The sequence below is a fragment of the Homarus americanus genome, unplaced genomic scaffold (genome assembly GCF_018991925.1).
Source record: "Homarus americanus isolate GMGI-L3 unplaced genomic scaffold, GMGI_Hamer_2.0 scaffold74, whole genome shotgun sequence".
NCBI classification, from domain to species: domain Eukaryota; kingdom Metazoa; phylum Arthropoda; class Malacostraca; order Decapoda; family Nephropidae; genus Homarus; species Homarus americanus.
In genome coordinates, this window is record NW_024716951.1 from 6223860 (window position 1) to 6250874 (window position 27015).

At 42.6% G+C, this 27015-nt stretch overlaps 1 protein-coding gene across 1 annotated transcript in view; it reads right to left on the minus strand.

The window, feature by feature from the left end:
* LOC121858730 (vesicular glutamate transporter 1-like) overlaps positions 1 to 27015 on the minus strand; it is a 131946-nt gene that overhangs the window by 96319 nt on the left and 8612 nt on the right. Inside the window, exon 2 of the mRNA XM_042355353.1 lies at positions 20963 to 21564. Within this exon, the coding sequence (XP_042211287.1) occupies positions 20963 to 21033 (71 nt within the window). The 5' untranslated portion in view covers positions 21034 to 21564. The remainder of the gene's footprint in view (positions 1 to 20962; positions 21565 to 27015) is intronic.

The window sequence follows — 27015 nt, forward strand, 5'->3', positions numbered from 1 at the left end:
GGTAGTGGTGGAAGAAGAGGTTCGGAGTAGTATTGATAGTAGGCAATGCTGGCAATGGCCTCCCTTCCTCTTCCTCCCTCTCTTCTTCCTCCCTAACGTCTTACTTTCCTCTCCACCGCTCACTCACCTCCTCTTCCTCTCCTCATCTGCTCCTCTTTCTTTCCCTTCTCATCCTCACTTTCTCCTCCTTTCCCTCTCCTTCTCTCCCTTTCCCCCTTTTCTCTCCTCTCCCTCACTTCCTCTCCTAAGGTCAAGTTAGGTCAGGGGCATCAAGGGCGGGAGGGTCATCTGTAGACGTCACGGTGGACAAGGACCAATCAGCACACGTCATGCCCTCAAAGACGTGGATTCTGCCAATTTTCGTCCAGGGAGGGAAACCCGGTGTATTTTTCTCCCTCAGCAGTGATGAACGAGTCTCTCTCTCTCTCTCTCTCTCTCTCTCTCTCTCTCTCTCTCTCCTTACTTATCATACTATTATTATACTTCTCATGATATACTTCGTCATCATACTCTAATCATAAAGCTTTCATATTATAATCGTGGTACTAATGGTGGTATGGTGGTAGCAGTGATAATAATGGTGGTTGAAGGGGGATGGTGGCTGAGAAATTGTTGTTGCTGGCGGTGGTGGTGGCGATGGTGGTAGTGGTGGTGGTAGTGGGGATGTAATACTACCACAACCACCACCATAGAGGACGAAGATAGTAGTAGTAGTAGTAGTAGTAGTAGTAGTAGTAGTAGTAGTAGTAGTAGTAGTAGTAGTAGTAGTAGTAGTAGTAGTAGTAGTTCACCGGGAAATGTTGGAGAAAGGGAGGAGATGGAGGGTGGAGGGAGTGTGACGTGGAGGGAAGGAGGGAGGGAGGAGGAAGGAGGGGGTGAGACGGAGTATGACGTGGGAGGGAAAGAAGGAAGGAGGAGGGAGGTGGTGGGAGAGGAAGAGTACTGCGGGGGAGGAAAGACAAGGAATTGAGACGTCGGGGGAGGGGAGGGGGAGAAAGGAAGGAGAAGGAGGGAAGGAGGGAGGTGGAGAGAGAGGGGAGAGAGAGGGGGAGAGAGGAGAGGGAGGACAGTCATAATCATAAAACACAAGAACATCGGAGGGGAGGAACACAACGACCACCCTACACGCCTCCTCCACGCCCACACCGTCCCTCCACCACCTCCTCCACTCCTACCCCCCTCCCCATCACCCCCATTACCCCCCCCCAACCCCTCACTCTCTCCTTTTATCCCCTCATCCCGTCCATTTCCGTCACAAAGTTCTCCTACAAAAGGGGAAAATTCACTTGACGGGGATGGGAAGGTTGAGGGGCAAGGAACCTCTCCACCACATAGCCAACCCTCCCCACCACATAGCCTACCCTCTCCACCACATAGCCAACCCTCCACCCCATAGCCAACCCTCTCCACCACAATAGCCAACCCTCTCCCACCACATAGCCAACCCTCTCCACCACATTGCCAACCCTCTCCACCACATAGCCAACCACCACATAGCCAACCCTTCCACCATCCACCACACCAACCAGCCAACCCTCTCACCACATCCAACCCCTCTCCACCACATAGCCAACCCTCTCCACCACATAGCCAACCCTCTCCACCACATAGCCAACCCTCTCCACCACATAGCCTCCACCCCCTCTCCACCACATACCCAACCCTCTCCACCACATAGCCTACCCACCCCACCACATAGCCAACCCTCTCCACCACATAGCCAACCCTCTCCACCACATAGCCAACCCTCTCCACCACATAGCCAACGGTCCTTATATAACCACTGAAAACACGAAAGAAGAACAACAAGAACCAATAAAACAACAACAACAACGAAGATGAAAAATAAATAAATAAACGGAAGAAGAAAATCCGGGGGAAAAAAAACAAGAAGACAAAGACGTAAAGAATAAAAATTAAATAAAGAAGAAAGGAAAAAGAAAGAAAAATTAGAAGAATAAAACAAAGAAGAATAACAAGAAAAAGAAAGTTAGGCTCGTGAAATAAATCAGAACTTGACTTTCAACCTAAAACGAACTAAAGTTACCTGAGATTAGAAAGCAAAGTAGAAAATTATCCGAACTTGAAGCTAAAACGGACTGTCAGCTCAAGTTGGAGAGTGAAGCACAAGTTAGCTGTGAGCTGGAGTGGGTGGACAAAGCTAAAGAGGAAGGCTAATGGAGGCGAGGGAGGGGGGACTGTTAGGTGGCCAGTTAATGGAGACCAAGTGTTTGACGTCTGTGATGCCTGGGGCGATGACGCTCTACACGGGGAGGACCTGAGACCTGTATACGGGTGACCTGAAAACTGTACACGGACCTGAGACCTGTATACGGGTGACCTGAAGCCTGTACACGGACGGGACCTGTATACGGGTGACCTGAAGCCTGTACACGGACGGGACCTGTATACGGGTGACCTGAAGCCTGTACACGGACGGGACCTGTATACGGGTGACCTGAAGCCTGTACAGCCTGGGACCTGTACAGGTGACAAGTCTACACGGACAGGATATGCACAGGTGACCTGAAGCCTGTACACTGACCTGGGACCTGTATACGGGTGACCTGAAGCCTTTACACGGACTTGGGACCTGTATACAGGTGACCTGAAGCCTGTACACGGACTTGGGACCTGTATACAGGTGACCTGAAGCCTGTACACGGACTTGGGACCTGTATACGGGCGACCTGAAGCCTGTACTCGGACCTGATACTTGTACACGGACCTGGTACCTGTACACGGACCTGGGACCTATACACGGAACTGAGACCTGTGCACGGGAAAGGTGAGGGTAAGAGTAAAACCTCCCCCCTTACTCCCCTCACTCACCCTCATCCCCCCAAAACATCTCACTGACCCCCTTCCACATACCCTTCAAGCTTCGCCCTTCCCCTTAATCCCCTTTCCCTTTATTCCTTCCCCCTTAGTGTCCCTTTCCCTCACTCGCTCCCCCTTAATCCACCTTTACCTCCTCACACCCTCCCCTTTCCCCTCACCCTCTCCCCCTCCCATCACCCCTTTCTCCTTTTCCCCCTTACCCCTCCCTTTCTCCACCCCCCTCCCTCCCTCCCTTCACCACTTCATAAGGTCATAAAGGCCTTTGACCAATAGCCCTTAAATTCGTTCGCTCCAAATCACATTTCCAGTATCCCTTGATGGTTTTTAATCTCTCCTCTCTCTCTCTCTCTCTCTCTCTCTCTCTCTCTCATAAGTCACTCGCTTACACCCTTGAGAGACCTCCAATCCCCGCCCCTTACACCCCTGATATTAACTCCTCATATCCCTCCCTCCATCTCTTCTTCACTCCTTCCTTTATCTCCTCCCTTCTTCACTCCCTCTCTTCCCCCCCTTCCTTCCTTCCTTCCTCATTCTCTTCTTCACTACCTCCATCATTCTTCTTGTTCCACATTTCTTAACCTCCCTATTTCCCTCCTTCACTCCCTCCTCTTTCACTTTATTCCTCCCTCACTCCTTCATTCCCTCACTTCTTATACCTTATCATTCACCCTTCTTTCCTTATCTTTCCCCTTCCCTTTCTCCCTGCCTCATCTATATTCCTCCCTCCCTACTAAATCCTTTACTTAACCTCTCTCTCTCTCTCTCTCTCTCTCTCAATCAGTTAACAGAACCAAAATAAACCAGACAAAATTTCCCAAAACAGAATCATATTTTCCCATTCAATAAGTGTATTTTCCCTCTGGTAGTGAGTAGTGAGTGAAGTGTGAGAATGAATGTGTGTGTGTGTGTGTGTGTGTGTGTGCGTTACCTATTCATTCCCTCTCCTATACATATCACCCTTCCTCCCCATCTCCCCATCCTCTCATTTTTCCTCCCCATCTCTCCCCCATTCTTGTTCTCCTTCTATCATACTCATCATCAGTGTTTCCTTTCATCTCTACCTCTCATCTCCCATCTACCCTTCCTACTTACCTATCTTCCTCCCCTTTCCCACCCCTTCCCTTCCCTCACTCCTCCTCCTACCTCCCTATTTACCCTTATCTCCTCTTTTGTCTTATCTACTTATTCTTTTCCCTCACACCCTATATCCTTCCCTCCTGCTTCTCTCCTTCTTTCCCTCAAATCCTCCTGCCCTCTCTCCTCCTCCTACCTCATTAATCCCTCCTTCTTCATCTCTATTCCTCCTACTACCCCACCCTCTTCTCCTCCTCCTTCCTCCTATCTACCCCCCCCCTCCCCTCTGCCGCTAGTGAGGTGTGTCCCCACCCCCCACCCCCCCAAGTAATCACAGGACGGCCGCCACCATATCAGATGACGGAAGCCGATGCTCATATGTTCCAGTGTTTATGGTCGGTTGTTTGCCGAAGCGATCACTATCTCGAATCCACTCCAAATGAAAACAGGGATGAATGGTTTCTTTCTTTTATTTCACGGCGGCTGTGGACAAGTATACAATGGAGAAATATACATACTTTATGGATCCACCGTCTATTGATTGTACATGTCCGTGTCTCTGTACGTCCGTCCGTCCGTAAGTCCGTCTCACTGCCAAATTGTCAGCAGGATTATACAAAAACTATCCAGCGTAGAGCAATTGAATTTTCTAGGCTTCTTTACATGAACCCCTAGATTATCCGATTAAATTGTCAAGCTTTTTTACTATTTTTTTCCTGTATTTTTCTTTTTACATTAAATTTTGTTGTTGACTATAAAGACTGGAGGGTTACAGTGGCTGAGTGGATACATCGCTCCCCTCCTATCCTAGCGCTGGCTGGTTCGATCTAGGGGTGCTCCCAGTTCACCCAGTTGGAAATAGGTACCTAACTATACAAATTGGGGAAGTGAAGGCAGTCAGGTGCAGTGCCGGCCATGCTGCCTCCTTGGGTACCGAAGGCTTAGTATACAGTGTGTTTTATCGATACTGTATATTCCCCTCCTGCTTACACACTCTCCCCTTCCCCTCACTCCCCTACACCTCCCCTCCCCCTCATTCACCCTCCACCTACCCCCCCATTTACTAATCATCATCTTCTCTTCATTTCCCCTTCCTTATCTGTTCCTTCTACTGATCTCCTTCCTTCCCTCAAACCCTCCTACCTTCTCTCCCTCCCTCCTTGCTTCCTCACACCTCCTTACTCTCTCTTCCTACTTCCTACCTCCATCTTTCCCTTACACCTTCCTACTCTCTCTCCCTCCTATCCCCACGCCCTCTCTCTCTTCTCCACACCCCCCTGCTCCATCCCACTTCCCTCCCTCACACTGCCATGACTCTAGTACCCACCTTTATTTTCACGAGCACTTGAGGTGATATTATCTTTGTGATGGAATCTTATATGAGTCCTTTAGTACTTGATGGTGTTAGTATGAACGAGCTGCACGAGTCAGTATGTAGGGTGAATTAATATGACACATTGTGAAGCAGTGTGAAGGTTATGGATTCATTTTGTATACTGTACATACTTCTACTTACTTTTCCTTACTTTCTTCTATTTTTAGTTACTTTTCCTTATGTTAACTTACTTTTACTTACTTTTAACATACTTTTGACTTACTTTTACTTACTTTTAACATACTTTTCCTTATGTTAACTTACTTTTACTAACTTTTACCTATTCTTTATTTACGTTTAAGTTATTTGTTATATATTTCATTCGACTTAAATTTAGTTACTTTTAACCTACTTTCACTTATATTTACCCTATATAAACCTTCACTAAACATAAGCAATTCTATAAACAAACACAAACAACAACAACAACCATACTGTAAACAAACTCAAGCTGTTTTTGTTTTTGCAAGTTACCAAAACAAAAACAATCAACCATACAGCTTAAAAATGTAATCACGTAATCTCAGGATGAAAATAAACAAGCTTACTTTTTAACTATTCTAAGCTGGGAGTGTTTTTGTGTAATTTTAATGGCAAGCTTGGGACGGGCAGACTGACGGATGGATTGACGGACAGACGGAGAGATGGACGGAAAGACGGACGGATGGACGGACAGACGGACGGATGGACGGACAGACAGATGGAAGGACGGAAGGACAAACGAACTAACGTATGGAAAGACAGATGGACGGAAGGACAGACGAACAAACGGATGGAAAGACAGTCTAACGGACGGATGGAAGAACAGACGAACGGACGGACGGACAGACGGACGAAGAGGTGCAAAGGCAAAGAGATCACCATAATACACAACCAACCAATAAAAGCAATCAATACCGGACAGATCTGGGTTCAATTTTCGGGGACTTTCGACAGAGACTCACACAGCCAATATTTCGCCTCTAGGGTATATTCATGGACCAATCCGCGCAGGTCTATGTATGTTGACAAATTATGTGCATATTGGAGAGCTGATTGTGTGTTGAGGAGGAGGAGGAGGAGAAGAAGATGATATTGGGAAGGGAGGAGATGAAGAAGGAGGAGGTGAAGAAGAAGGAGGAGGAGGAGGAGGAGATGATATTGGGAAGGGAGGAGATGAAGGAGGAGAAGGAGAATAAGAGGTAAGGAGGCAGTGGGAGGAAGATGAGGAGGGAAGGGGAGGGGAAAGATGAGGAGAGAATAGGGAGGAGGAAGACAAAATATGGAGAGGGGGAGAAGGGGAAGAAATGGGAAAGAGAAGAAGATGAGACTTAAGGAGGAGGGAGAAATGGAAGAAGATGAGGATGATAGGCATGGAGGAAGGAGATGAAGGGGGAAAGAAATGTAGGGAGAATAGGAAGAAGTGAGGGAGGAATTCCTGAGAGGCAAGGGAAAGAGAGTGCCTAAGGGAGAAAAGGGAAAGAACGGTCCCCTCTCACTTCCCCCACCCACCCACCCATCATCATTCACTCCACCCACTTTTCCACCCAAGAATTCATCCTCCCATTCCACTTGTTGCAAACTATCACTCTCTCTCCCTCCCTCCCTCCCCCTCCTCCCTCCCATCCCCCACTGAGAGATAATATCACCCACCCTCTACCACCCACCCTCAACCACCCACCCTCTACCACCCACCCGCTACCACACCTACACTCTACCACTCACCCTCTAGCACCCACCCTCCGCCGCCCACCCCCTCCAGCCATACAGCCGCCCAGCAAATATTTACACCAACACAATATTGCTCTTTAAGCTGCCGGGGTGAGCAACTGTGATGACCGTCCTCTGAGTGTGGCGGCGTTGTTCTTACCTCCCTCACTCCTCCAGTCTCTCCCTCACTCCTCCAGTCTCTCCCTCACTCCTCTCAGTCTCTCCCTCACTCTCCAGTCCTCCTCACTCCTCCACTCCCTCAGTCCCTCTCAGTCTCCTCCTCCAGGTCTCCTCACTCTCCAGTCCTTCCCTCCTCTCTCCCTCCAAGCGCGATATGAGAGATGGAAAAGGCCTTACAATGACGGTGGTGGAGAGAAGAAGAGGGAAGAGGAAAAAAGAGGGAGGGAAGAAGGGAGGAGAGAGAGTGAATAAAAGACAGAGATGGAAGGGAAGAGAAAGAGAAATGAGGATTAGCAGAGCCCAGGTGACATAAAAGGAAATGAGGAAAAAAAGGAGAGAGAGAGAGAGAGAGAGAGAGAGAGAGAGAGGCTTATATAATTTTCTGTGAAAGAAAAAGATTAGAACACACACACACACACACACACACACACACACACACACACACACAGACACTAGATCACCTCCTCCAAGAATGACTGTAAGGAGGTAGAAAGGAGGCAAGGAGGGAAGGAAGGAGGGAGGGAGGGGGGAGGAAGGAGGGACGAAAGGAGGGAAGGAAGGAGGAGGGGGAGGGAGGGAAAGAGGGACGGAGAGGGGAGGGAGGGAGGGAGAGGGGAGGGAGGGAAGGAGGGACGGAGGAGGAAAGAGGGGAGGGAGGGAGGGGAGGGGAGGGAGGGAGGGAAAGGGAGGAAAAGGAGGAAGGGAGGAGAGAAGGAGGAGAGGGAGGGAAGGAGGGATGAGGGAGGGAAAAGAGGGGAGGGAGGAGGAGGGAGGAGGAGGGAAAGAGGGAGGGAAGGGAGACAAGGAGGGAGGGAAAGAGAAGAGAGGGAGGGAGGAGGGAGGATACATACACACACACAGACATAAAAAAGACCCTTCGTGTAATAGACTGTATGTGATGCTGGGACGACACAAAGGGAGACGTCACGTGACAGGTACAGAAAGAGATCTCGCTCCTATTAGGGAGAGAGACAGACAGACAGACAGACAGACAGACAGACAGATATATATATATATATATATATATATATATATATATATATATATATATATTATATATATAGAGAGAGAGAGAGAGAGAGAGAGAGAGAGAGAGAGAGAGAGAGAGAGAGATATGAAATAAGTCCAGAGTATACAAGTCCATCTTATAGTCCTGCATAAGTCCATCTTCAAGTCCAGCGCAAAAGTCCAACATAATAACTTCATATGTCCAATTGTCAATCCATCTTACAAGTCCATCATAAAACTTCTATAAGTCCATCACAAGTCAATCTTCAAGTCCATCGTACAAGTCCATTATAAGTCCATCTTAGAGGTTCACCTTAAGTCCATCTTTAGAGGCCATAAAGAATCTACGAAGGGTGTATTAAGGGTAAGGGAAGGGAGGGGAGAAGGGGAAGGAGGGAAGGAAGGAGGGAGGGAGGGAAGGTGGGAGGGAGATTGAAGGAGTCTGTCATCTACTGATAAGGGGATTTTGTTGATAGGGAGGGAGGGAGGGAGGGAAGAAGGAAATAGATGAAGAGAGAGAGGGAGGGGGATAGAGGGAGAGAGAGAGGAGGAAGAGGGTAAAGGGGGGAGGGAGGGAAGGAAATGGAGGCAGATAGAAGGGGAAAGATGAGGAAGGAGGGAGGGAGGAAGAGAGGAAAGGAAATATAGCGAAGAAGGGAATGAAATAGAGAGAGAGGGTGGGAAGGGGATAGAGGGAGAGAGAAGGAAGAAGGTAAAGGGAGGGAGGGAGGGAGGGAAGGCGATACAGGGAGAGGGAGGGACGGAGGGAAAGAAATACAGGGAGAGGGGGAGAAAAAAAAGAGATAGAGGGATAGAGAGAGGGAAGATAGGTGAAGAAAGGGAGAAGTGGAAGGAACGAGAGAACAGCAAGAGACGAGATAAAGACAAAGAAAACACCAACTACAATCAAAGGGGAAAATTGAATAAACGAAAATAATGAAAAAACAAAATAACTCAATAAAAGATAAAAATATAAAAAATAACAAAAATAACAGAGGAATAAGATAAACTAGAGAACAGTAAAAGGAAATAGCAAGATTGTCATTAGCTGTTGACATACAAGAGAGGGAGACATCTAGTGGAGGGTGCAGAAGGCATTAGAAGGTTGTGTCCTAATTATCATGTAGCAAAACAACAATAAAATGTACCTCAGCGAGTCATAGTCCAGGTGTACAAGGGACCTACCTATACCTTACCTGATGATTAGACACCCCAGCTTATTTCACCTGAAGATTAACTTCCCAAATGCTAATATAACTTAATTTAATTCAAGTTAACCTGACCTACTCTAATTTAATTTAACCTAACCTAAGCTAAGTTGACTAATCTAACCTGACCTAACCTAATTTAACTCTAACTTAACCAAACTTAACCTAATCTAACCTGACCAAACCTAACTTGACTAACCTAAACTAGTCTTGTCTAGCCCAATCGGCAGGTAAAATAAACTAGGGTGTCTACTCTTCAGGTGATCCAATTATCGTCACCAGAAGGTCGAAATTCATAGATATAACGTCTGAGTTTGGTCCATGTATGACCAGGCACACACAGGCTGTATGAATATTATGATTTCTGGTATTGTGCTGTATGTATGTATGTTTGTATGTATGTATGTATGTATGTATGTATGTTCGAACCCGGGCAAGGTGAAACTATGGGTAAGTTTCTTTACGCCATTTGCCTCTGTCTACCCAGCAGTAATTGGGAACCTGGATGTTAATCGATTTTCGGATCGTATTCCAGGGTAATGGTTAGCCAGTGCAGTTGGCGAGCTGTCCAGTCTTCTCGGACTATTCCTTGACACTAGTCATGCAGCTCGTTAACTTATGGTGTGGTTGTTGTGTTGGCGACAGCTTCTACACCTTTCACGCCTAGGAGGCCCTTGGGCCGGCCATCCTCGTTACGCGAGGGGCAACCATTATTTATTATTATTATTATTATTATTATTATTATTATTATTGTGTATGATTGCACAAGTTTATGTCACTATGAGTCCATGTGTATGAATCCGTGTAAACTTATTTGTAATAACACGTTCATGAGTACACATAGAGATACATGTACCTGACCACTCCTGGTACCACCACCACTACCACAATCACTCCTACCACCACTAACACCCCCACCACTAAAACAATCACTCCTACCACCACTAACACCACCACCACTACCACAATCAATTCTAATTAATTCTACCATAACTACTCCCACCACTACTACCTACAATCACTCTACCACCACTACCACAATCAATTCTACCAATCACCACACCACCACCACTACCACAATCACCCTACCACCACTAACACCACCACCACTACCACAATCAATTCCTACCAATTACCACACCACCACCACTCACCACAATCACTCCCTACCACCACTAACACCACCACCACTACCACAATCACTCCCACCACCACTACCACCACCACCACTACCACAATCACCCTACCACCACTAACACCCACCACCACTACCACAATCACTCCCACCACCACTACCACAATCACTCTTACCACCACTAACAACACCACAACTACCACATCATTCACCTTATTAATGTCTCTCCCACCACAATCCTCATCATTACCACCACAATAACCACTACCCCTCTTCCCCACCTCCCCCAACCTACCCCTTCACATAGCTATACATATACATTCCCCTCACGAACTTACCCCTCCTCCCCCACCTCCCCCCCCCCTCACCATCAACAAGGATCAGAACCAGTAAGCCTCTATCAACCCCCCAATTAACTGGTATTTGCTGTACCACAGCTGACAAGTTTTAAGTCGTTAAGGGGTTAGGGGGAAGGGGTGAGGGGGAAGGGTGAGGGGAAAGGGGGATAGGTGAGGGGGAAGGGGATAGAGAAAAGGAGGGGAAGGGTAGGTGAGGGGAGAAGGAAAGAGAAGGGGAAGTGAGAAAAAGTAAATCCATGGTGAAGGGGCTTAACCACCTGATGGCACTGTTAAGGGGGTGAAGTCTTGTTTATGATCTCTAATTGGCCGGTGGGTTGATAACAAGTTAATGGCCTTGTTAGTGGGCTGCAGTTGACTAGCAGGTAAGGGTGATCAATTACCTAATGGCCTCGTTAGTGATGGACAGTTGTTAAAGAATACAGCTCACTAGTAAATGACGATTAACTCCCTAATACCCTCATTAATGGGAGGTACAGTCACAAACAGCGTCCTCACGAACTGGTAAACGATCAGTGACTGCCTAATGACCTTGTTGACTGCAAAAAATGGTTAAGAGTAAGCTGGCTACCTGGTCTACAATTATCAATTACGTAATGACCTTGTTATCTCATTGTTGACAAATTCGACAGATATATTGTGATCATTAACATAGAAACACAATTTAACACTTTCTTATATTTTTTTCATTCTTAGAACAAAATTATTAACTTGAATGAAACAAGAAGGTATTTCCCTAAACTGTTTGACGTTAATAATAATAATAATAATAATAATAATAATAATAATCATAATAATAACAATAATCAGAGTAAGTGAAACATGGGTTGTACTTACCGTAGACTTTATTAACTTCTGCGCGTGTAATTACTGTAAGGCGTGAGATCAGTACTTTTCAACTATTTCCAAGATCTCTCTTTCTCTCTCTCTCTCTCTCTGTCTCTCCCCACCATCATTAATAATAATAATAATAATAATAATAATAATAATAATAATATTAATAATAATAATAATAATAATAATAATGATAATAATAACAATATGAGTTAAACAGAGACAGTCAACAGACACCAGAAACGGACAGACACTAACATACGGACTTTGGGACGGACAGACAAACGGACAGAGAGATTCACTGCTTTACCTCCCCCTCATCCCTTCCACTATAAAACTTGAGGCCATAGGAGGTTAGGAAAGGCATTTTATAATACTGTACGAACACAAATAAAACATTGTGAGTCTCATAGAAAATTGCTGACTAAACAACACCATCCTAGACCATGTTAAAAAACCACCACCACCCCTCACCCTACATCATCACCACCCATCACCAGCTCCCACCACCCATCACCCTACACCACCATCACCCATCCTGGCCTCCACCACCCATCCTGGCCCCACCACCCCTCACCTACACCACCACCACCCATCACCACCATCACCAGCTCCCACCACCCCATCACCAGCCCCACCCCCTCACCCCTACACCACCACCACCCATCACCACCCATCCTGGCCTCCCACCACCCTTCACCTTACCAGCAGTCGTACTCCAGGGAAAGAAAACGTTGGAGTTAAAGCGTGAGTGGGTTCCGTGTATTGCTGTGGTGGAGTGGCTGTAGTCAATGGTCCCCCTAGTACTGAGGAGAGAGGGAGGAGGGAGGAGTGGTGGTGAGGTAAAACAACAGAAATATTATACAGTGAGTGGATGTCGAGGTAGGTACACACGCACACACACACACACATCTCTTCAAACCTACTCTCCCAGTAACGTTATTATAGGCGGTTTCGGTGACGTCATCTGGGTGATGTCATTATCTGTAAGTACGACGTCCCTGATACATAGTTCTCCTTGACGTCATCGTTTTATACCCCCCATACACACACAGTTCTACCACTACTCCCACAACATAAAGACGATCATATCAACAACACTTCCAAAGTTGGATTAAGTAAAGTTTTCACATATTTTCCCCCTAGTAGAGTCGCCCCTTCCTCACCCATAGATCAACAGCTTCTCTTAACTTTGGTGTAAATCTCCCGCCACCTGATTTAATACTCATGAATTTACAAGTCAAAAAAAGTGATAATGATTTACAGGTTGACATGACTGGCTCAGTGTGTGTGTGTATGTGTGTTTGTGTGTGTGTATATAATTACCAATATCTACTTCACTTTAAATATTATCAAACTACACACACACACACACACACACACACACACACTTATTTCTTACTACTCGTCTCTGTCCGTGATCATCAACGTCTATGTGTCATTGTCTTTGGCAGTGATGCTCTCTCTCTCTCTCTCTCTCTCTCTCTCTCTCTCTCTCTCTCTCTCTCAGCTGCGAGAGGTGTTGAAGCGTGGCCAGACATTCCCTCACACATACACAACAAAGAAGGAACAAGAATGCTGCAAGAAAGAATGAAGGAAAAGTGGGAAGGAGGGAGGAAAGGAGAGGGGGGGAGAGGGGGATTGTGGCCTTAATCAGGAGTAATGCGGATTCTCCCTTCATTCATTCACTCGTTCTGTTATACACGGGTGTTCTCCTATCACAACAAGGTCCTAAATCTCTCTCTCTCTCGAATTCTTTCTTCCCTCACCACTACCTCTTCCCTTCTCTTCTTTTCTTCCCTTCCCCTAGTTCCACCTCTCACCCTCCTCCTCCTCCTCCTCCTCCTCCTCTCCCTGATAAGCCCCCCTGGGAGGGTGAGATAAGAGGGCACCTCACAGTAGAGGGAGGGAGACTGTCATTTGTTTGCACTAAGAGGCTTGACGTCATCACTGGCGTCTTAGTCAAAATATCTCCGTGTTACAGGGTGGTGGTAGAGGTCCTCCCCCCACCCGCCCTACCCCTCCCCCCACCCCCCACACCCCGGCCAGAAAATAATGTCACATGTTTTATATACAGTATATATTGATGTATATTGATAGATTGTGATAAATTGGTTCTATCTATCTATCTCTGAGAACGAACAATCTTATTCACCTGCATATATAAGGCGATCCTAAGAACCTTAAAATTTAATTATAATCAACCCGCACCTATCATTAAAATAATTAAAAATCAATGATCTACAAAGTTTTAAACATGAATAGATAATAAACCCTTTAAATACCGGCGATAAAGACCTTTCCCGATCATTCCTACGATGGTGCTGTGACAATAACAACGCCGCTGCCGCTAAACTAACGGTGATAATAACACAGTGGTATTATACGTCTAACAACAATATTACACATTTATATACTGACGTCATATATTAATAGAGGTGGCCAAGAACAGATCGATGCTGCTTCAAGATTGAGGGGGGACTCATAGTGCACCCGACAGTGAATGTTATGTGACGTATCTGGAAAACATTCTCTCTCTCGCGCGGGAAAACATGTCGGCCATGCAGTCAGCAGAGTTCGTCTTAGATCAACCATAAAGAAAGACAAACTACCACAACCTTCCCTGGACTGCATTGTTTGTCAGTGTACGGGTATATAAAGGTGATCTTAATTTACCTGACAAGTATCTTAACGGTATAGAGTATTCGGTACTGTGATGTGACGGCCAAATAGCTCCCCATCTTATTAAACCCCAATCGTAATTAACCAGAACATCAAGATTAGAACGAAATACGATTGGAGATCACTAGATCTGTCTTCCAAACATTAAATACTTACCTTACTTTGTTGGATTATGGATTAACTCAGGGTCTATTAGGATTAGGATGGAAATTAGGTTTGCTAATTCGACCACTGACTCTCTCATTAAGGGATGTGATGCCGTTTTCTGCCCCCAACACTAATTGGCTCTGAATATATGGCGAGGCTTTTAACATGATTTTTTCGATATGTATTTTGATATATTACGTAATAGTTTGGTTCTCAATTAGATGTTTTTATTTGTTTAATTGAATGTTTTTTTTTATAAATATATTTCGTTCAATGTATTTATTATAAGTACAATCAGCCAACACTCGGTAAAGTAAGGCTGTATGTAAAGGTCACTGTGGTTGGTGGATCTATTTTTGGCTGTGTCACTGTCAGGCTATATATTAAATAATACTAAGGTAGATTTCTATAATATTAAACTATTCTTCATTATTATAGATCATGAGAAGTTTCCGAATGTTTGTACATACTCTTAAATAATGAAGAAATTACACTGTATTAATGAATTGGCAAATAAAGTGCAACGAGTTCTGCCACAAGATTCTCAGATCAAATTTTCTTCATTATTTACGCAAATATACGAACATTCGGAAACTTCTCATGATCTATAATAATGATGAATAGTTTATTATTATAGAAATCTACCTTAGTATTATTTAATATATAGCCTGACAGTGACACAGCCAAAAATAGATCCACCAACCACAATGACCTTTACATACAGCCTTACTTTACCAAGTATTGCCAAGTAAAATTGCCAGTACGAGGCCCAAGGTGGGGTCGCTGGATCTTTGGCTGACTGTACCTAATCTAACCTACCTTAACCTCATTTAACTTAACCTCACCTAACAAAATCTAACCTCCTAACCTAAAACTAACTTAGCCTCCCCTAACCCAACCCAACCTAACCAAAACCAACCTAACAAACTTAAGTAAACCATACCATTAACCCAGAGTTACATTACACACACACACACTACACCCCCACACACACACTAAGCACCCCCGCCCCCCACACACACGCTACCTTTTTACACACATAATGGCCGTGTCAGGTTAATGTCCTGTACACCATTATAAAGGCACCTCATTAAACTGATCTCCTTCTCATCCATTTACATAATTACATTTTCCCTCTCAATCAAAATGACATTATTTGAGGCCAGCAAATACTATACTGGGCTTGGCTTGTATGCGTCTAATGCGAGGAGTAGTAGTAGTAGTAGTCGTTATTCTTTAAAAAATAATAATTACATTTTCTGTGTCTGAAAAATTCTATACTTTTCTCCTCTGGTGTAATCGATTATATTAAGAAGTTATACTAGTTATATTTTCCCTTCCCATATCAATTACTTTAAATAACACTAACGTAATATGAATGCAATAACAGCTGACGCCAACACAATACATACATTTACGATACCCGGACCCGGACATTTATTTACCCTTTTCTCATAATAAGTCATCCGGTAATTTAAGTTCAGATTCTTACCAAAAAAAAAAAATATCGTAACTTAATTAAAATCCCTAAATACAACAGGTGTGAGGACGTATTTAACTGCCTCACTTCAGCTACGCCACAAATATAGATTCTCAAAAGTTCCTACGTTAAATCTTTCTCACGTCTTGTAGATATATGAGCGTAAGGTCTACTTAACTCTCTTATTTGAGGGTTAAAGACAAAACTAACGCTTAAAATGACACCAAAATTACACTGAGACTCTACTTGGACTAGACATATTCACCCAGCATCAGTTAGCAGTCAAAATTCCTATACCTTGTTTTACTCATCTCCTCTTTCTCCATTTACTCTCTCCTATATTTTTTTCCCTCGTTTCCTCGCAAATTCTACCTCTATTCTTTTATTTCGCTATATTTTCATTAATTCTTGGTATTCATCCCACTCATTTCTTCACTAATTGTTACTCTATCCACTCTATTTTCCCACTCAGTTTACAATTTTACCCTTCATTTCCTTTCCTTTTTCATCCCCTCATTTCCCCTCTCAATCCCCCCTCCCCCTGCCCCTCCCAATAATGGACATACACATTTCCGAAAAGAGTCGAAAAATCAACACACAACCTCCTCTTCCTCCTCCTCCTCCTCTCTGAATACCGCCATATTATTTCTATACCACAAACTGTAAAGAGAGGGGGAGGGGTAGACAGTGCTATAACCCCCACGTACTAAAGGTGGGAATCCCAGAGTGAGGGAGGTGGGTAATGGTCCTTACGGCGGCGGGGGAAAACCTGTGAATTCGTAGCACGGCGCCAGATTGGGAGGAAGGTCCTGTGGGAGTAATGATCAAAGCAGCCACAGTGGTGTCTCATCAACGTTCTGTCCCTGTTGCATAGGGGAGGGGAGTAGGAGGGGAGTGAGAGGGGAGTAGGAGGGGAGTGAGAGGGGTGTGGGAGGGGAGGAGGGTGGGAGGGGAGGAGGCAGGATACTTGTGGGAGGGAGGGTGGTTGAGGAAAGTGGCTGGGGAGGAAGGAGAGTATGGTGGTGGGAGGGGTTGGATGAGAGTGAAGATGATGTGATGGGTGTAGAAGGATGGGGTGGGAGAAGAAAGTTGCTAGGTTAGGTTAGGCTAGGTTAGGTTAGGATAGGCAGGCAGTCCCAGCTAATTCATATGGCTATTAACTAGTTTAGCTTGATTAGCTTTTGCTAAGATAAAGTAAACTTAAATTAGAGTTGCTTTATTTACACCAAGAGTAGGTTAAGTTAGGTTAGGTTAGGTTAGGTTAAGATAAGATAAATTAAATTAATCGTATTATAACTATTTCCCAGATCTTTTATTCATGTATCAATCATGAGTACAATAAGTGAGTTCTCTATCCCCTAAGCCATCGCACACTCTCAAACAAAAACAAAAATGCAATAATAGGTACCAGCCCTCCTTCCTTCCCTAACAACAAAAATTTTAAAAATAAAATAAAATAAAAGTTTGAAATCACGCAGGTTAGAATCTGATATATATTGATGGGAGACGTACAAAAACAACTCAATTGAATAATGAGACTATATTATTTACTTTAAACGTATCAATTATATATTTCTTGAATTCATTGTTCTTCGTTCATCTTACAAAATCCAATCTTCCAAAAGGTCTTTAAGTTTGCTTATTGGTTGAGTTTACCTTCCATTCTGGGAATAACATAAGCATTACCTCCCTGAGAGCTGACGAATCGTATCCTCCAGACTTCATAAGCAATGTAATAGCAATATTCGCCTACCACTGCCCAACCTTTCACTCTCATTGATTTATGTTAAAATGATTCCCCCACCTCTCTCTCTCTCTCTTACTGTACCGCTGTTAATAAGGTCTCCTAAGCCCTCAGTGAAGACCGATGTACATTGACAATACCACTACTTGTTTACACTGCATTTTAAAGGGTGATAATTTACCAGAGCTAGAGGTTATGTACACATGAGGTGGTCCACTAAACATCTCTATGTCGCTCCTCACAAGTAAAATTTTATCTTATCTCAATTGATTAGTATATGACCTGTTGGCCCATTAGAAAGGTGCTGTACAATGAAGGGTGTTGATGTATATGTCGATGTTATATGGTTTCAAACAATTAAGGTATCTAGCTTTAGTATATACACTATAGTATTATTAATAATTCAAGATAACAACTTTTTTATTTTCTATTTATGATGAATAATTAGCGAATGATTTTCAGATTCGTTTTAGTCCGGGGGCAGCAATCACCGACTCAAAAAAAATCGGGAAAAATAGTTTGTAATTTTTCGTCGTAAATAGAAGCGACTTTTCTTTAATGCAACTATCGTTATATTGAAGTAAAAGTTATAATAACATCACGTTTAAAAAAATGTCTTGTAGGTGCTTGAGAATCATTTATGTTAAAACTAACTGACACAATGATATAACACAAAATACGAATATCCGGGAAAAAACATATTTGTAGTCCATGACATCTGGAGTGACGTCATCAGAGTTTTCATCAGTAAGTCAAGGGAAAGTTTGACGAGATTTTTTCGTCCCTGAATTTTAGGAAATATGATCCATAGCAGAATTGATGCCATGAGTAATACGGAGGGAGAAATATACAACGTGAGGGCAGACCAACTCTGTAGTATAGCACAAATAGTTTCACAAAAAACAAAATAAACAAGTTATTATGATCCGAAGAACACAGGGAACATGCACCACCAACTTCACTCTTTTTCAACGTTAAAAACAACAAATACAGTGAATTGTACCTAACCGAGCTATTCTACCAGACAAAATTCTTCCCCATCACCTGCGCTATATAATTTCCCTTCTGGGTTATTGAATTATCTAAGACGAAATGAAGAAAACATTCACCAGCACTAATTTGTTTTATGAGAATTTAAGTGCCAGAATATTCTTGTAGATTTCCATAGAGGATTAAAATAAAGATATATGCCTGTATTCCCTCACAGTTATGTAAATATTATTGGAATACTCAACGAGAGGAACGATAATAATTTAACGCCACAATTATGAAAATACTTAAAGCCAAACAATCCACGATAACGAATAAATAAAAAATTAATTTACAACAAACAGATTAAAACATACATAGAAAATAATAAAGACACGATTTTGAAAATAATCAGCTAAAAACAAACAATTACATGCTGAAAGTCGTACCCTGAACCCACACAACGAACCCTGTGAATCCCTATTAGACTAAAAATAAAATGGTATTATAAACTAGAAATTTGGTTTGAGTAAAATGAATTGAGATTTAAAATCGTCTTACGAACTAGGCCAGCCATAAATGTCTAAATTGAACACATTAAAATTGGGTCTAACCGAAAATAGGCTTAAGTATACTAAAATTGGCATCATATGAAAATTGGGTCTAACTGAAAATAGGCTTACAGTAAGTGTACGAAAATTGGCAATACATTAAAAATGAGACTAACAAACTTAAAAATCACGTAGGAATAACCAAAAAACAAACACAATGGTGGCTGAATTCACGACGAATAACTATCGGAACCTATTCACATTTCCGTTTATACACACAAAACACACATTTGTAGAACAGCACTTGTATAGAATAACCAAAAAAACACTAATATTCCTTACACTCAACCCGAAGTCTAAACCTCCTGTGTGTGTGTGTATGTGTGTGTGTGTGTGTGTGTGTGTGTATGTGTGTGTGTGTGTGTGTGTGTTTTATTTACTGTACAATTATAAGTAAGAGATATAGTATCAGGTTAATAATAAGCTTTAGAGGTCATGTTATAGAATGGTGTTGCTTCTTACACTGTCACACCTGTTGCTACGATCATGGCTATTGAACTGTAGTATGGATTACTTATTGAATTCAAGGTTGAGAGGTTGGGGAGGTCACCACCAGCAGCCACCTGACTCAGACACCTGGCGTACCTGTGTGACGCCGAAATGAAATCATCCGAAATCAAAGTCAAGATTTTTGACCCACGCCTTGGCTCACATGTGACACGAAATAGCCAAAATTCAGTCCATTTTTTTTCGAGATATCCAAATGGTCCAGAAAAGCGTAAATTAGAGTAGACTTTTTATTACAATAACGGCTTTGTTCGAGGAATTTCATAGTTGCGGGAAGAATAAAACAAAAATCTTGGCTTTTTACAAGACTGAAGTCTCCAACATCGAATAACAGCCGTTTGAAGAAAAATTATTCCCTGCAACGTGGTCAGAGATAAAATACTATTTCCTCATGAACCATCGATAGATAAATTAAACTTGCTGAGTATAACTTATGTGATAAATGGCATCTTGATTCTCTCCTCTACGATTAAATCTCTGTAAATCTTTGTTTCTTTAGCTCGTGTACACCACTGAAAGCCTCGGTACCTCCCTCAACACTGAACTGTTTCCCAAATCAGAAGAAAAAACGCTGACTTAATATACAAATTAAATTTTCTGATGCTCAAAAAAGATGCGCTGATTCTATGTACATATTTTCTTTATACAAAAAAGAACGTTGATATAATGTACAGTCAACGAAATATCCAGCAACACCACCCTGGGTGTTGTACTCGCAATTTCTCCTGGCAATGCAACTACAACCACAGCTGCCACAAGATTCTCACATCAAATTTTCTTCATTATTTAAGCAAATATACGAACATTTGGAAACTTCTCATGATCTAAAATAATGATGAATAGTTTATTATTATAAATAAACTACCTTTGGTTTGTTTAATATTTATCCTGACAGTGATACAGCCCAAAACAGATCCACCAATCACAATCACCTTTACATACAGCCTTACCTCACCAAGTATTGCCAGGTGGGGTCGCTGGATCTTTGGCTGACTGTATAAGTTATAGTTTTCCACATACTTAAAAACAAACACTAATTAACAAAACTTACATCAAGGTAACGTAGGGAAAACGCCTTCAGGTAACCTACAGGTAATGAACAAGTATATAACCTCAACTAACCTGATGTTGAAGCGTTCCCTGACCTGCTTCGCGCGGTCCTTGAGGGCGATGAGAGCGTCCAGACCAGGCATCTTGGTGGCTCTTGGTCTCACACAACCACTGATTCAAACACTATTATCAAACACTTGCAGGAGGTCGCCCTTCCCCCGGTGCTCACTACCTCACTGATGTTTGCCTGCCATTAATAGTACCTTTTTTTTTCTAATCCTTTAATTTGACTTTATCTCTCAGCTTCTTGTGGCCACTTTTCTAAGACACTTTTCTACACTGTGACTTCCCCCCTTTTATTCTCTTTGTGTTTTTTTTCTATTTCTTGGTCTTTTTTTAAAACAGCGTTCACTCCAGCCCCAGAACTTGTCCACTGAAATTTATTCCCCCAACCGGAATTGTTATTGTTAGAGTTACTTCTTCTTGGTGGGGAATACCGCTAAACAACCACTCCCTTACACGAAGACCTTCTGGAACTTCTGGTGGTGGAGGTCTCGAGGTCTTGGATTTGGGGCCCTGAGGATTAGTGGTTTCGGGTGTTTTTTCTCAGGGGCGGGAGGGACGCTGAAGGAGGCCCATGGGGGGATGGAGCTCACCTGAAGGCGGGAGCTCACCTGGAATAAGAAAAAGAGATAAAATGTGAGACGTATGGTAATAAATGACCAGTGTTTACCTTTTAAATCCTGAAAGGTCTCAAGGCAAAATCCAATCTAACCAAAATTAGCCACACAGATTTGGCGCATATCCAATTTAACCTTATTTAAATCTAATTTAACTTAGTGTAAATCAAACCTATACTAACATGCCCTAAACTTATTCGAACTTAACCAAAACCTTATCTAACCTAACCTAACCCAATCTAACTTAACCTAAACCTAATCTAACCTAACCTAACCTCATCTAAACCTTACCCAACTTAACCCCAACCTAACTTAATCAAACCTAATCTAACCTAACCTATATTTAACATTAACCTAACCTATACCTATCTAAACTCAACCTTAACTAACGTAATTAATAGAACCCAATTCATTTTAACCCAAATTAATTGAGCTTAAAATAAATCACACTAATCCTATCTACTCTCTATCTAATCCCACCACCTGAGCTGAAATGACCTAAACTATATTTAATATAATCTAACCTGGACTCAGTCTTATCCTCCCTAATATAACTCAATCCCAACCGCTCGTCCTGGCTTCTGGGGTAGTGGCAATTTTTTTTAGAAGGAAATCGTAAGTTAATTTAAGTCAGGTTAAGTAAGATTTCCCCCATTGCTGTGGTTTGTTTTGTTTTCACTTCTGGATTTCTGGTTTAAAAGAGAAATGGAAGTCGAAGTGGTCTAGATTGTTAGGTTCGTTCTGCTTATATTTGGTTTGGGTTATCCGCTAAAATAAACCACAACTAAACTATATGATTTCGGTAGGAACGAACCAATGAGATGTATGAACTGTTTCATTCTTAACTTTATCAGATTCCGGTGTTTCGTTGCTGCTAAAATCAGACATTATTCAGTGATAGTTTTGTCTTAGTTTTAACTCGATATAATGGCTGCCGTGGCCTCTTTACCGAGTCGTGAATAGAAGAAAAAAAAAACATTGAACTTGGAGATGGCAATACTGGGGTCATGTTATTTACAGGGTCACAAGGCAGTTTGCTTTTTGATAAATTGTCATATATGGTAAATTTCGACACACATCCTAACACCTGCTCGTCATACACACACACACACACACACACACACACTGAGACATCTGACACACTCAACAGAAACACTCACTATTACCACAACATTCACCATTCTCCAACATCACTTACTAGCTGGCCCTCACAATTTAGTAACCGACATCCGATTCATAATTACTATCAATAGCATCGAAAAACAATGGATTTTCTAATTAACGCAAAGTCCACCACATATTCGGCATAAATATAGTTTATCAATAACAAGAATGACCAAATACGTGTCATTATTCTCACGTACAGTTATCACCAAACATGAGGGAGTTACATCGATGAAGCGCAGCATAGTAAACGTTATTGGTTTTCCCAGAGTCAATTAAAACGGCAGACTATGCGTCACCTCAGCCCAGAGAGCACCTCCCGGGCGCCTCGTTCATGACTGGATGGTGGTGATGTGCCCGACCAATGGCAGGTCTCGAGCAATATGACGCCATCGTTACATCATGACCTTATGACGTCATACCCACGCCATTGGGCAAGTAAAAAGTATATAACCGGTACGACACTTTGTGAAATCTAGGAGCCAATTATGCTGCCTCAAGTCACGAGCGTTAATCAATATTGACAGCTAAATTACAATCAGGTTCATTTTATAACCGGTACGACACTTTGTGAAATCTAGGAGCCAATTATGCTGCCTCAAGTCACGAGCGTTAATCAATATTGACAGCTAAATTACAATCAGGTTCATTTTAGTGGATTTATACATAGTTCAAATACGTAATTACGACAGTCTTTCTCAGATGTAGTTAAGTTTTAAGGACTAAATGAAACCGTATCAAACAACTGTCTATTATTTCTTTCTCGCTGAAATTACAATGTCTATGTAGTTGATATACCTTGTAATTAATATATTTAAAACCGAACCTTTTAGGAAGTGTTTTGAACAAATATAAACTTAATACCAAGACCTGGAGAATCACCTAAAAAACAAAAAAAATAAATAAAAATTGTTTCGGTTTAATCTTACTGAGTGGGAACAATTGCCACTATTGTCCATGAAAACAAAAACTAACCAATTCAAGGTAAGGTTTCATTCGCTACTTTCACCAACAACGTGATATTTTTAACACCACCAGCAGTTTTAAGAAATTCCCAAATTATAGGCCTATCCAACTGTATAAAATAATGAATAAATGAATAAGTCAATCAATAAATAAATAAATAAATCGTCTTTTGTGAATTTGGTGAGGGACTTTCCACCGATTTAGTTAGTGTATGTGTGACAGATGACTCGCCTGCCGGGGACGACGAGATAAGAATACCCTAAGATCATCCCTCCACGTATGATCGTCTGCCTCTGCGTCGTCCGGGAGCTGTGACTACGATAACTCCTACACCTAACAATGCACCCGAACTTGACATGACATGTGAAATATATCACCAGAATAATCTTAACTGGGTATGATAATGACTTCTTGTTATCATCACCTACCCGACTCACGGCACCTCAGATCTGTACATGAGGCGCGGCAACGGAGAACCTGCTCATCTACAAACAGAACTACTAGCAATTATTACACCTACATCAAATCTAGTCATTATTGATTGATTATCTTATGCTGTAGCCTCCCAGAATATTTTTGTCAATATTCCCAACAACAACACCGTAAAATCTTGTGTTAAAACCGAAATTAATAAGATACTGTATTCCACTTCCTAATCGATTCTCTTGTGTTACTTAAGCTGTGATAAAACTGTGGCATATTATTACGAAATGCTTAAAACCGACTAATCGAAGAAGTAAGTCTCCCTGCACTTACCTCAGGTCAGCCTCGAATTGTTTACATCGGGGTAGTCATTGTTAAAAAAGTATCACGAACAGAACCGCTATATTACTTTCATATTTCTTTAAATGCCGGCAACAAACTACAACTAGGGTAACTTACATAATATGACTTTGAAATAGTTAGGTTAGTTTGGGTCATGTTAAATAAGTTAACGCCGTGAACTTAAGATATTAAATAATTAGTTTAGCGATTATGTTCAGTTTAATCTTCCAACATTAGGTGACTTGTCAAGCTTAATAACATTTCTGTGAGTGCGACGATCCTTCATTCGAATTTTCATCACGTTCTTATTCAAATTCCTAAGTTAGCCTGCTATTATAGTCAAGCATCATATCTAACAATAATAACCTTCAAAAAATAATAGTGTTACAGAGTTAACAAGTGACACTATAAGATCGATCGAAAAGATATATCCTTTTAGCACGTATAAGAAAGATTCGGAGCAGTATCGAATCTCTCCGAACACAACACCTGGACAACTAAATCATTTGTTCCTGCAGAATTTATTTTACCAACAATATGCATTTTATTGTATTTTCTTATATTACTTTACCCTTAATGTAACCAATGAATTTAAAACAGACGAAAAGAAAAGACTTGTAGAACAGGACACAGAAGAGAAATTATGTAATTATTTTGTAAATAATATAATTACGATAACATGGTTCAGTTCCGATGATTGTGTTTTTGATAACTATGATGTCACTATCATAGACTCTGAGACCACATCTGATTGGCTGAAATGTTCCCTATGATGTCATTGTTATCAGCGTTTGAACTAATGACTACATAACAACTTTTTCTATAAATTTGGTATATTTGCCGCTACATTTAATACTTCAATCTCACCATCTATCTATCTATCTATCTATCTATTGTATCTATCTATCTTTCTATCTATCTATCTATCTCAAAATAGATTACTCTCACACCACGAAAAAGCAAGAGAAAGAGAAAGAGAAGAAAGATGGGATCATATAGAATAATGAAAGAGGAATTGGAGAAGAAGGATAGGAGAGATAAAGTTGAGAATAGTAGGAGAGAGAGAGAGAGAGACGAGGAGAAGGAGGGTTTGAGATTGAGAAATGAAACTGTATGAGAAACAAAGAGAGAGCGAGAGAGAGAGAGAGATGACAACAATGGAATGGGATACAATGAGAGATAGACAGCGAGATATAGTCGAAAGAGAGAACTAGACAAAGAGAGATAAAGGGAGGGAAGAAGAGACAGAGATATAGACGAAGAGAGAGGAAGAGACAGAGAGACAGAGGGAGAGAGACAGAGAGAAAGAGGGAGTAGACGGTCACTAGGCAACCCCAGGTATGTGAGGGTCATACTGGTTGCTGCCACCACTCTACCCTCACTCTCTCTCACGCACTCTCCCTCCCTCTCACACTCACTCACTCTCCCTCTCTCACTCATCCTCCCTTTCTCTCACACTCACTCCCTCTCCCTCTCACACTCACTCCCTCTCCCTCTCACACTCATACTCTCTCCCTCCCTCTCACCCTCACTCTCCTCCCTTCCTCTCTCACACTCACTCACTCTCCCTCTCACTCACACACTCTCCCCCTCCTCCCTCTTTCCCACTACGACGCCTATGGACCCCCCCTATGAAGACTAACTTACCTACTCTCTCTCTCTCTCTCTCTCCCTTTCCTATGTTTTCTCTATTTACTCATTTCAATCTTTTTTGCCTCTGCTTAACCTTCCCTTCCGTCTTTGTCTTTTCTCCGGTTGCGCCTCATTCCTCCACCGTCCTTCCCTCTCTTCTTCCATCTCTCTTCTCCCTTCTCCTCTTACGTCTCTCCCCTTCCTTCTTCTGTCCACTTTATCATCCATCGCTTTCTTACGATCGTTTCTCCATCCCTCTTTCTCCTCTTCCCTTTTTCCTAGCTTCTTCTTTCCGTCCGCTTCACTCCTCTTCCATCTCCCTCTCTCCTCCTACCGTCCACCTAATTCCTTCTCCTCTTTCAACTCTCTTCCTTCCCTCCATCCGCCCCTCTCCTTTTCCTCTTCCATCTCCTGCTCTCCTCCTTCCGTCCGTCCGCCCTGCCTAGACGCTCTGGCATGAGACGCACGTAGCAGGGATCACCACACACACACACACACACTGGCACCCACCACTCGATCCTCCCCTGCGTCCTGTAGTGTCCAGTGGGGTCCTGTAGTGTCCTGTAGAGCCCTTTCGCGTCCAGTGGATCATGCAGTGTCCAGTGGGGTCCTGTAGCATCCAGTAGATTCATGTAGTGTCCAGTGGGGTCCTGTAGTGTCCAGTGGGGTCCTATAGTGTCCTGTAGTCCTGTAGCACCCATTGGGGTCATGTAGTATCCTGTAGCGTCCTGTCGCGTCCAGTGGGGTCATGTAGTGTCCTGTAGTATCTAGTGGTGTCCTGTAGCATCCAGATGATGTCCCGCAGTCATATAGCGTCTTCTAGTGTCATATAGTGTTTTGTAGTGTCCTGAATTATCCTACAGTATAGTGTCATGATGATTTCCTGTAGAGTCCTGACCTACCCTTACCTGTCCTGAC